The sequence below is a fragment of the Equus przewalskii genome, chromosome 3 (genome assembly GCF_037783145.1).
Source record: "Equus przewalskii isolate Varuska chromosome 3, EquPr2, whole genome shotgun sequence".
NCBI classification, from domain to species: Eukaryota; Metazoa; Chordata; class Mammalia; order Perissodactyla; family Equidae; genus Equus; species Equus przewalskii.
The window spans coordinates 22,844,316-22,856,157 of NC_091833.1; the positions used below are offsets into that span (position 1 = coordinate 22,844,316).

Genomic DNA, 11,842 nt, shown 5'->3' on the forward strand with positions numbered 1-11,842 from the left:
GCCCCCCAAGACTCTTATTAGAGGAGAGATGGCGGGAAGGGAATTGGCCTTTAACCAAGCCCACGACTTTGGTCAAGTCTCTTCTCCCGGCCCAAACTTCATTATCTGAGCAGTGAAGATAAAACTCGAGGGTTGTCATAGGGTTTGCTCATCCCATAAGGCCTGCTGAGCCTGCTACCTGCAGGCTTGCTCCAGGCGGAGGTACAGCACAAACAAGTTCCTGACCCCAGGGGGTTCTCCTGGGGGAGGGAGGGACAATACACAGGTGACCAGCATGTGTGCTATTTGTCACATGAACATAAGTTCTGTCTGCAAAAGAAAAGCCCAAAAGGGGCAGGGAGTGCCTTGGCATGTGGGGGGCGTTGCTGTGATATGTAGGAGATCAGGAAGGTGACTCAGGGCTCTTACGACGACACTGGTAGCCTCTCGCCCGGCTATTCCTCTTTGCCTGGGATGAGTTGCTGGGCCAGGGTGAGCGGTGTTGGGAGGCACGAAGCCATGCCTGCTGTGAGCAACGTCCCGGTATCCCCCCAACAGGCCTCAGCCAGGATCCCACACCAGACCCAGGAAAGAGCAAGTTTCCTCAGGACGCTGAAAGAGGGAGAGGGTTCCTAAGCTGAGGCCCAGCGGTTTCCGTAACCTCATCTGTGCCTGTTTTCCAGGCAGCTCTGCCTCTTGCTGAATGCAGAGAACATCTTTCACTCAATGGCAGACATCCTGCTCCAGGAGGAGGACCTCAAGTTCGCCTCGACCATGGTTCATACCCTCAACACCATCCTGCTCACCTCCACAGAGCTCTTCCAGCTGAGAAACCAGCTCAAGGACCTGAGGACTCTGGTACTCCACGGCCACCAGCTCTGGCCCTGAGTTTAGTCCTGCGTGCACACGGGCCCTCCACTGTGCCGGCCCACCCCTTCAGCCCCAGGAGGTTTGCAGGGAGGAGACAGGGGATAACATCGGAACTCTCTGGTCCAGTGTAGAGTACGGATCCCCCTGGGCTGGCTGCATGTAAGGGCCTACCGTGGGAGTGATCACAGCTGGTTTCCTTAGAGCCACCTGCTGCACAGGTCTCTGCCCACAGAAGGCTCTGGACTCTACTTCAGGGTCCTCGTGCCCTTCCTGACCCATCAAAGGCTGTGCTTTTTCTGCTCATTGACACCCCACCCCAATGCCTGCACTGCCCCCTCGGACTCAGAGTAGTTTCAGTTCTGGGGCCCCATAGTGCGACCTGGTGGGATCAAGACCACTGGGCGATGCCACTCTGTCCAAGTGAAGCCTCTGGGTTATAACTCTTCCAGAGATCAGGGGTCATTGCTCTCCTCGCCCTCCTCCTTGGCCCTGGCCCCTCTCTCACAGCTGGACACATCAGTCTCACAAGGCACTCTGTCGTTAGCTGGGGTGTCATAGCACTGCCTATCCCAGGCTTTGGGTGGGGACCCACCAGGGCTGGTCAGAGAGAGCAGGGAGGCGCTCACCATCCTACCCCCGTGCTCTAGGGGATGTGGCACAAGGCCTCATCCTGGGGAGGGGGGGCTGAGCTGCCGAGGGCCTCTGGCGGTGGCCACCATCCTGGCTGGACGTGCTGGGGGCTCTGGGGGTTTCATTGACCACCCCCATGCCCCCCTTCCTAGCTCAGATCCTACTCCTCCCCTTCCTCTCAAGGACATCCAGGCCTGTGTCTGAGGGCATCTGGGGCCGAGCCGCTCAGAATGATCCAGGCCACACCCCTGCCTTCCTGTGGTTCCTTCTAGACATTCGCAGAGGCCTTAAGAATTTTCCTCAGGGCAGGGGCTCCCCCGAGTGTGGGCTCAGCTGCTGGGCTGGTTCCCGAGTGCAAGGTGGGCTGCAGGAGAGGGAGGAGATGGCATCTGAGGATGAGAGGAGGGCGCTGCCAGGGAGAGCCTGGGCCCAAAGGAGCTTCCTGCCCGGCCAGCCCGCACCCCAGGGCCCTCCCCTCACCCTCTGGTCACCACCCCCCCACACACAGGCTCAGGACCACAGAGTTCTGGAGAAGACAATTACTGTTATTTGTCGAAGGCAGAAATGCCAGCCCAAAGGCCAGGCTCACTCCTGACCAGGCCCTCGCAGCCACCACCACATGGCTCTGTGGGATGGGAGTAATGACAGGGTCTAGGAGGAGCTGTCAGCATTTCCTTTGTGACAGCTCGTCCCCAGTGGAGCTGCCAAACAGAGCCTGGGGTGCTGAGCTGGCTCTGATGCTCCACAAGGGCCCCTGGGTCTCAGTCCCATGGCCCTTCCCTCGAAGGTCCCAGGTCGGGAAGGAGCGCTGGGGAAGGAGTGCCTGGGGAGGGACGTGGGGACTCTGTTAACTGCTCGCACCTCTCCCCCCTCAGGAGAGCCAGAACCTGTTTTGCTGTCTGTACCGCTCCTGGTGCCACAACCCAGTCACCACGGTGTCCCTCTGCTTCCTCACCCAGAACTACCGGCATGCCTACGACCTCATCCAGAAGTTGTATCCTTCAGTCTCACTGTTCTTCCAGTGCAGCTGTGGAGGGACAGGAGGGGCCCCGTGCGCCCTTCCCGCCCAAGTAGTGGGCCCAACTGCCATTGCCCAGCCCCGTTTCCATGCCCTGCCTCCAGGCCCCGTGACTGCAGGACCTGTGGGGGTGCCGTGAGAGATGTATTTAGGAGAGTGCTCTTGGCCGCAAACAAGGTCATCTGGGCCTCGTGGAGGGGAGCTGGTCCTCGTGAGTTAGGGAGCAGAGCAGAGCAGGCCCAGCCAGGGGTGCTGATAGGGCCATCTAGGTGAGGTGTCCCAGGGAAGAGGCGGGGTGCTCTGCCCGCGGCAGATGGTGCTGGGCCCAGCGCTGGGTGGAGTGAGGAGAGAAGGCTTGGCAGCAGGGGGGCACCAGGGAGGCCTGCGGGCTTGAGCACAAGCGTCAGCAGTGTTGCTGGTTAGGAGCTCAGGCAGCTTCGGGGGCCACAGAGCCTGAGCCCGGTAGGCTCGGCAGCTGACATGACGGGGAGGTGCAGGCTGGATGGGGACCTCAGAGCCAGGCTCAGCAGTAGGCATCCCGGTCAGATTTTGTTTAAAGCACTGAAGCCACCCAGCCTCCTCTGTGAATGCCCGGCCTGGGACCCTGGATGGGAGAGCCACTTAGGATGCAAAATTGGCCTCCTTCCCTGAGTGCCCTGGGCCAGGAGTTGGGGGTGAGGAATGAAGGGGCCCCGAGGTGCCTCTGTTGAGGGTCAGTTGCAGCCTTTCCTGGCTCCCTCAGGGTGCCTGCTCTCTTTCCACAACTTAGATTTGCTCCTCAGCCACTAGTGTGACCCAGAGACCACAAACCGCACGCTTGCCGCAGCCCTGGCCTTGGCCCTGCTGACGGGCATCCACTCAGGCAGGAGCAGGGGCCTTTCCTACCCAGCCCTCCCCCACAGGCTGCAGGGCTGTGATAAGTGCCTTCCAGAGCCCTGAAGGCACAGTGGAGACCTGCCAGAGCCGAACTGGAGCGCCCGTGCTTGGGGAAAGCTGGGCTGCTTTTCATTTAGAGGGACAGAAAGACGAAGAGGAGAATAGACTGGTGCCCTTCATGTGCCAAATCCTGCTCAGGCAGTAGTAGGCTCTCCCTAGGAAGCCAGGCCCACAGGGACGAGGGTGTGCTCTGAGCCGCCGGGTCGAGCCCCTGGGTCCCAGCTCTCCGGTTGTCCCCTCCCCCAGCCGAGGTCCTTCACTGAGACAAGCTGTCCTGGCCCAGTGGTCAGACTTCCCTTGACTGCCCACCCAGCGGGGACCTGGAGGTCACTGTGGATTTCCTCACTGAGGTGGACAAGCTGGTGCAGCTGATCGAGTGCCCCATCTTCACATGTGAGAGCCTTGCCTCTGGCCTTTGGCCAGCCTGGAGTAGGGCAGGAGTGGGAGCCAGCTCAGGGAGCAGCTGTGGCTGCAGCTGAGGAGGGAAATAGGACAGTCACCCCAGGGATGCTTCTGGAATGTCAAGAATGTAAGACTGGGGATGACAGGGCTGAGGACACCAGCTAGAGCAGGGCTGGGACACATGCCACCAGAAGGTGGGTCCTGCCTGTGTGCCTCAAGGTGGGTCTTGTGGACACAGGCCAGTGCTAACTGCAAAACCCACCCAAAGGCTAGTGTCATCCCTGCTGGGGAGAACTGGGGCAGTGCCGTCGGGCCAGGAGGGCAACTGTCCCGGAGCTGAACCTCCAAGCCATTCCTCCAAGCATGGTGTCCTCTGTCCTGGCTCACGAACACTGTGGGGCACCATGGGCCCACCTGCAGGTGCCCCTGAGTGCCCAGGAGCCACACCCTCATCTCTCTACAGAGCATAGTTGGCATTTGCTGGGAGCTGATGGGCAGGAGCTGCCTGATCGTAACACCCAGGCTGAATGTGCAAAACTGGCAGCTGGCTGGGGCGAGCTCAGCTCTTGGCGCCTCAACACATATGATGCCTGCTCCCCAAAGCAGGCGACTCTGAATGAAATGCGTGTTTACAGTGTGGTAGGGAAGCTGGGAGGCAGGAGGCCGCCTTCCTGCCAAGCTGGCCACCCAGGCCTCCTGCTCTCTGGCAATACCTCTGACCTGCCCGTGTTGAGCCCATTGACCTTCACCCTGGAGGCCGAAGCAGGGACTGAGGGGCCCCCCTCCCCTCGCTCCCATCCAAACAGAAGCCAGCTTCTTCAAACAGCCAGGTACCACAGTGGTAGATGCCCAGGAGACAGAAGAGCAGGAAGGAGACCCTGTTCCTAGCAGAGTGCATCAGAGCCTGTTCCAGGTGGTCCCCTGGCCTGACATCTCACTTCCCCAAGGGCCTCAGAGCAGCCAGGCATGTGCTCCCCTGAGGTCAGGGCCAGCGTGACCCTAGAGGAGCCACAAGCACCTTCTCTCCAGGCTCAGGGCTTTGTTGGGGCAACCTCAGCACACACCCTGGTCCTGCCCAGCACCCATTCCAACTCTGGGTTGCCTAGACGCCCCCCTGGTAGCTGGCTTGGCCCCAAAGCCCCAGCGTCCCCAGGGCCCAGAGCCAGGACTGGACTCATAATAGGCCCATGCTTCTTCTGGAGTCACTAGGCCTAGGGACAACTGTTTGGGTCTCCACTGGTGGCTTCTGCCACTTGGGGCAAGTGGAGGGGTCACTGCGGAAGGCTCCTGCTTCCTGGCTCACCCTGGCCCCAAGGCCTGGCTGTTCCCACTCTAGTGTCAGCTGCTGCTGTGTGACATGGTGTCTCTAGAAGTTTGTGGCTCATCCTCCACAAAGGATGCCCCAGACTGGGCCAGGAGACACTAGTGATTCTCCTGGAGGGGCTCAGAGGAAGAAGTGTGGCCCTGTTTAGTTGGGACTCAGGCTGGGCAGGACCAAGGGTGCATCTCCTCCTGTCCGGTGGGTGGTGGCAGGGCTGGTATCTGAGGTGGATTTTCAAAAGCACCCACCAGACACTCCTGGGCTTGGCATGTGGTTAACCACACACAGAAGCATTTTTCCATCCTGCCCTCCCTTGCAGCTCCTAATCCAGTCTTTCTCTCCAGCTCACCCTATTTATAGCTCTCTTGTGCTGGCACGTGCAGAGCAGACCGGGGAGTCTGTTACACTACGGGCCCCAAGCTCCCTCATTATTAGGGAGGCAGCAAGTCTTCGGGGAGAGGACTAGGCCTGGCAGCCGGTTGGGGGTCGCCAGGCACAGATCAGACAGATGGGCAGGTGGGTGGGTGGGAAGAAGCTCCTCGGCACAGCTAAGACTACTGGAGGAGGGGCCGGCGTGTCTGGCTGTTAAGAGCCCTCACCTCGCTCTAAGCCACAGCCGCCTGGCTGGCCCTCTCCGGGCCAGGTTGAGGTATCTTCGCGGGCAGTGCCTGACCTCTAACCCCTGACCCCTGCCCTCTCACAGACCTGCGCCTGCAGCTGCTAGATGTGAAGAACAACCCATACTTGATCAAGGCCCTCTACGGCCTGCTCATGCTGCTGCCCCAGAGCAGCGCCTTCCAGCTGCTCTCCCACCGGCTCCAGTGCGTGCCCAACCCCGAGCTGCTGCAGACTGAGTGAGTGCGGGCTGGGGACTGTACCCTCTGCCTCCGTGCCGGGCTGGGGCTTCTGCTCCCAAATAAGGTCAGGGCCAGATGGGCCTGGCAAGTGAGAGTATTTAAGGGGGCTCCCAAGGGTCTCCCTTGCCTCAGCACCACACCCCTCTGTCACTGCAGACACTGTCCACCCCACCTCACTTGTCCTTGGGCCTCTTGTTTCCACCTCAGAGCACCAGGCTGGGGGATTCTGGGAGTGTTTACGAGGTGGTAGGTAGTAGCAATACCTTGTCCCAGCAGTCAAGGTTGAGTTAATCTAAAAGATCCAGGGGCATACTGGAGTCACCCAAACAGAGGCCCCTGGAGAGAAACTCCAGGAGGAGGAGTTCGTGCCCCAGCTCAGAGACTGTCCCGGGTGGCAGACAGGCAAGAAAGCTAGACAGGGCCTAGTCCCGGGCCTCAGACAGCCCTCCCCTCCCATGTGTGGCAGAGGGTCAAACGTGGGCCACTGCGAGACCCTGGCATTGCTGGGACCTTCCCAAGCCCCTCCTGGGTGGGATGGGTGGCAGGGGTGCACCTGTGGCTATCCTGCTCGAGTCCTGCCTACAGAAGAACAGGTCCCAGGCAGAGTCAGGAAGAGTCTGCCCACAGAAGAACGTGTCCCAGGCCCAGCATGGCAACCTGTGGGCAGGAGGGCTGCAGCCCCTCAGGGGGGTGGTCCAGGCTCCCACCCGGAACCCACTGCTGGCCCGGCCCCCAGCGCCTGTTGGGCTGTGTCTATATTTGGTAACCCTTGGAGGCTTTGCCTCATCCACAGGCATTTGGCATCTGAGATGGAAAATTTCACTTGTCAGGTCGCCATGGAAACAAGCAGAGCCACTGAGAAGATTTACGTTGAATGGAGTGCGCCCAGCTTGCATCAGATGCCCTGTGTATCTAGAATTCCCTCCCAGGCTGTTCGAGCCACTCAGCAGGCCTGACGCCTCATTCCCCAGAAGGCCTCAGGCCTTTGCCCTTGAGGCGGACTCAGGCAGCCTTGAGATGGGCCTGCCCGGCACTCAGGGCCCCTGACTCGAGCCCCCATGCCCTCCATACTTCTGGCTACCACTGTTCCTCTCACCTGGCTCTCCAGAGGCTGGGTGTGGGGCCCCTCACAGGTCGCCTGCCCCAGGCCGGCTGGAGGGGCTTGAGCCCCCAGCACTTGTGGCCCCTGGGCCAAGGCCCAGCTTCTGCCCACCCTGCCCCTTCCCCAGCCAGCAGTGCTCTGGGATAGCAGGGCCAGGCACTGTCCCAGCTGCTCATGGTGTCCCCGGGTAATCCCCAGGAGACAGCATTCGGCAGGCGCACTGAGTGCCCCGGGGAGTTCATGTCCCAGCAGCCGCGGAGTTAGTTTAGCATTTGGATTCCCTGGCAAGAGCACTTGTAGCTCCTGGGACCCGATGGCCTTGAAGCCACACCATGCTTCGCTGGCCTGGCCTCTGCACTGGCCTTTCCAACACCCGATGGATGTTAAGGTCACCCTGGCAGGCACTAAGGAGGGAAGATGCAGCTGGAGGGGAGAAGGAGGCAGGAAGGGCTGCTTCCCTGTGACCTCTGGTTTCCCCAAGGGAACCAGCCTGCCTTCCTGGGGGAGGCCCCTGGGCCCAGCCACGGACCCCACGCTGTGAAGGGCCAGTCTCTCTCGGAGCTCTGCCCACTACATTTCTTATAGGTAGCATCCCTGGGAAGGGGAGGGAAGGCTCAGAGTAGGCAGACCTCCTCCTGCTCTCCCAGGGGGAAGCTGGGAAAAATGAGGATTCCCTCAGAGTTTCCCATAGTCAGAGTCAGGGAAGCCTTGGGCCAAGGGGTTGAAACCTCTGGGTAGAGGAGTCTCCATGTCCGTGCATGGGTCACAGGCCTAGACTAGATCTGTCCAAGCTCTGCCAAGGATTTGTGGTATGACCTCAGGGAAGCCCCATGCCCTCTCTGGGTTCTTGGTTTTTTCATCAGTAAATGAGCCTTTGGACTAAATGGATGCTTGAGGCTCTGTCCAGCCATCAAGGCCTCAGTTTCACAGCCTTTCTTTGCAAGGACCTAGTAAGAGCCGTCGTAGATATAGACAGGGGAGCAGTGGGCAAGGAAGGGGCCTCAGGAACAGCTAGGGGGAAGGGTCAGATTGCAGGGGCTGGCACAGAGGGACAGCTCACACCCCAGAGAAGGGGCTGAGGACAGTCTCAGCCCTGGGAGGGGCAGGCGGCTGGAAGACAGCGTTGGGTTGCCTGACAGGCCTGCAAGCTGGGAACAGCTGGGGAAGTTCTTGCCTCAGCCAGCCCTCACTCTGTGTGCTTAAGGCACCGGCAGAGCTAGGGGACCCTGGCTCCCCTCAGCCTTCCGGGCCACTCCCCAGGGACCATCCCCTCATGAGGCAGGAGAGCATCTGTGAAGGAAAAGCTGGGGACTCTCACCAGCATTAGCCTGGTGACAGGCGCATGGGTGGGGGTGCCTGAGAGCAGGCCAACTTTGGGTTCTGGAATGATGGCTCTGTGCTGCTGGCTGGGTGTCCCCCAGTCAGTCACTTACTGCCTGAGGGTTGTAAACATACAGAGAACATGAAGGGCCTGTGCAGCAGCCATGCCCACTATGACGGGCAGGGAGGGGAGCCCTGGTCTCTGTGCTCACAGGAGACCTCCACCCCCATGGAACACACCCCTCCCAGCTCCCAAGACCTCAGGTCAGGAAGGGTCTGCCCCAACCCAAGGGTCTGCCTACGTGGGTTGGGGCAGCATCTGGCCAACCCCCGGAGTTAGAACTCCAAGCTCCAGGATGCCCCTCGGCCTCCTCAGAACCCAGGTTGCTCTCTTGGGGCACCAGGGCCACAGAGGTGCTATGACAAGGAGATCCCTCCCCATCCCCGGGGGAGCTGAATTCAGGAGCCAGAGTCCAGCACTCAGCTCCTTTTGATGTACATTGAACTAATGTTGCCTGGGCCCCTTGGGAGGCAGGGCCCAAGCCCAGGAAAGCAGCAGCCACAGCCACCATCCAAGGTGTTCTCAGGGGATGCATCTTCAACAGGAAGGCAAGAAGGACAGACCGAGTAGCGGTGCAGGGGGCCACCTCCAGGCTCCAGGTGGCCTCCCAACCATGGGAAGGTTCCCACGGCCCCTGGTCCTGCCCCAGCAGCCTGGTGGATAGTCAGGGACACCTGTCATGCTCTGACCATTGGTCGCCTGTGCCTTACCAGGGGCCGAGGTCATTGGTGAGGGGTCCGTTTGGGTGAAACACCATCACATTTCCCCCAGAATGCACTGAGCAGCTATGCACACCAGGCCTTGAGCTGCCAGACTCTGGCTGGCCTTACCTTGGGGACAGAACTGTGATCACAGTGGTTGCCCATTGGGTACCTAGACCAGGTTGGGCGCCAGGCTAAGCCCTTCTGTGTTGAGTCTGGAGGAATCCTCACCACCACCCCATGGGGTGCTCCTATGGCATCCCCCCTCCTTTACAGATGAGGAAACTAAGTCTCATGTCTGAGGTCAAATGGCCAGGAAGTGGTCGTGTTACAGTTGGGTCCAGGTCTGTCTAGCTCCTATACTGAGCTGCTGCCTGGACCCCCCATTTGGGGGTCTCTTATGAACTCAGAGAGCGCAAGGATTCTCGTGAACAACCCACAGCTGTCATGAGACCCTTACTGGGGCCACCAGGCCTCAGGGGCTGGACGCAGATATTTGCCAGGCCACAATGAGGGAGGAGCAGCCTTTCATGAGACTCTGCTGGAGGGATGGTGAGGAATGGGACAGGGGCCCGTGGGGATCTAGTCCCCAGGGCAAGCTAAACATTAGGCTTGAAGCGGGCAGCAGGGCTACTACATTGCACAACTATAGGGAGCACCAGGCACATTGTAGTTGTGCCATGCACAACCTGTGGGGCTGTACAGAGCAACCTGGGTGGGTGGTAGCAACAGGAGTTATAGGAGCTGTTAATATGTCCAGTGGTGAGACCAGCTCTCCTTCCCCAGGAACAGGGAGTGACTGCAGACCTCTGTACCTCAACACTCAGAAACAGATGTCCTGCCAAGTCGAGGACCCAGTAGAGACTCTTCAGCCATCCCTGTTGTCCCAGGCCCTAGCCCTGCCCCAGACAAAGGGCCAGGCTGCCTCCTCCCCTTCTCCCTGGACCCTGTTCCAGGCCCCAGCTGGCTTCCTAGCTGGCTGCTAGCCCTGGCTTTCACCCCAAAGGGAGCCACTTGTAAACAGGAAATGCTTCCCAGGGAGATGCCTGCTCTGGGCGCTGTCGCTAGCCCACAGGCTGAAGGCCATATCCAAATGGCCATGTTGACTGGTCCCACCACCACAAGGAGGGGATGCTCACGGGACTTCCCAACTCTGGGGCTGACTGTTGGTGAAGGGTTGCCAGGCCTGAGGCGGACAAACTCCCCAGATTGAGTCCCACCAGCCTGCAGCCCTGCCCCAACCTCACTGCCCTCCTGTGCCTGGTGACGCTTCCCCCCGAGCAGCTCCCACGTGTGCTGAGACACTGACGCTGAGCCCTTCTCCCTCTCCCCAGAGACAGTCTGAAGGCGGCCCCCAAGTCGCAGAAAGCAGACGCCCCCAGCATCGACTACACAGAGCTGCTGCAGCATTTTGAGAAGGTCCAGAAGAAGCACCTGGAAGTGCGGCACCAGCGCAGTGGGCGTGGGGATCACCTGGACCGGAAAGTTGTCCTCTGACAGGCCTGGCACAGAGAAGGGCCCAAGGAGTGGTCCCATGGAGCACTCGGGGTCTTCGGGCCCCCTCCCCATGGTGCCCAAGGACCTGGCTCGGGGGCAGGGCTGGGCCTGGCCACTAGCCCCGAGCAGGGTGGTCAGACAGAGGCTGCTCTGTCCACCCAGGCTCCTCTCACAGCGCAACCCCCAGGCCTCCAGTGCTGTCAGCTGCACCCTGGCATTCAGACAGAGCTGGCTTCCCACCTGGGCGGGGCCCCAGCCTCAGATGCCACTCATCCTCTGGAATCAGTCTCTTTCTAATATCCTCTTATAAAAGAGCTTGACCTCCCCAGCCCACCAGAGCTCTGGCCTCGTGCAGACATGCATATACGCACCTGTGTGCACACAGGGCCAGCATAGAGGTCCGTATGAATGACACACCCTCTGCCCCAATAAAGAAATGACAGAATACCCTCAACCTGAGCCTGCCTGCTCCTTCCCACTGGTAGCTGCCCCTGGACCTCGCTCCTGGAGACCTGGTCTCATTGTGGCCCCAGGAAGTGCTTGCTGCACCAAGAGAGGCCGGCCACTGCACTCTTACCAGATAGGGACGTGGCCCTGAGGTTCCAGCTCTCACCTCCAGGACTCACTCCCTCTTCCTGGAGAACCCCAAACACTGTCCTGGCCTGGAACCTTGAACTCTACCTTCCCAGGCACCTAATCTTGACTTTTCCATCCTGATTTCCCCCAAGGTCAATGGGACATGTCCCCATTGGACGGATGAACTGAGCCTCAGGAGTTTCTGAGTGAATGGGCATTGCACATTGCAGATCCCTGGGGAGGGAAGGGAAGGCCACCACCAGTGCAGGGAGGGAGGCGGCTTCCCATGTACCTCCCCCCTTGATCTGGCTAAATGAACCTAACCTCACTGCACCATAGGCCAGGGTCCGCCTGACCCCAGGCTTTGGGAAGCCTCTTCTGGCCTCAGGAGCTCCCACGTGGCTCTCGAGGCCCCTGGAGTTGGGGGAGAAAGAGCTTGTGTGCGCTTTTCCCCAGAGCCCCAGCCTGGCACAGAGGGTGGGTTTCCCTGCCTGGAGTCTCCAGGACTGCAGGCTGTACTCGTCGTGTCCCACGTGAACACGCATGCGTGTCCACACACGTGTACCCAGGCA

General features: G+C 60.2%; 1 protein-coding gene across 3 annotated transcripts in view; it reads left to right on the forward strand.

The window, feature by feature from the left end:
- VAC14 (VAC14 component of PIKFYVE complex) overlaps positions 1-11,148 on the forward strand; it is a 104,413-nt gene extending 93,265 nt beyond the window's left edge. For 2 of the 3 annotated variants that reach the window (XM_070612310.1, XM_070612311.1), the window contains 5 exons: positions 663-837; positions 2,355-2,473; positions 3,747-3,826; positions 5,860-6,010; positions 10,532-11,148. In XM_070612310.1, coding sequence (XP_070468411.1) covers positions 663-837; positions 2,355-2,473; positions 3,747-3,826; positions 5,860-6,010; positions 10,532-10,694 — 688 coding nt within the window. In that variant the 3' untranslated portion in view covers positions 10,695-11,148. Of the gene's footprint in view, positions 1-662; positions 838-2,354; positions 2,474-3,746; positions 3,827-5,859; positions 6,011-6,843 lie in introns of all 3 variants that reach the window. The other variant, XM_070612309.1, reaches the window with a different exon arrangement.
- The last annotated feature ends 694 nt before the right edge of the window (positions 11,149-11,842 follow it).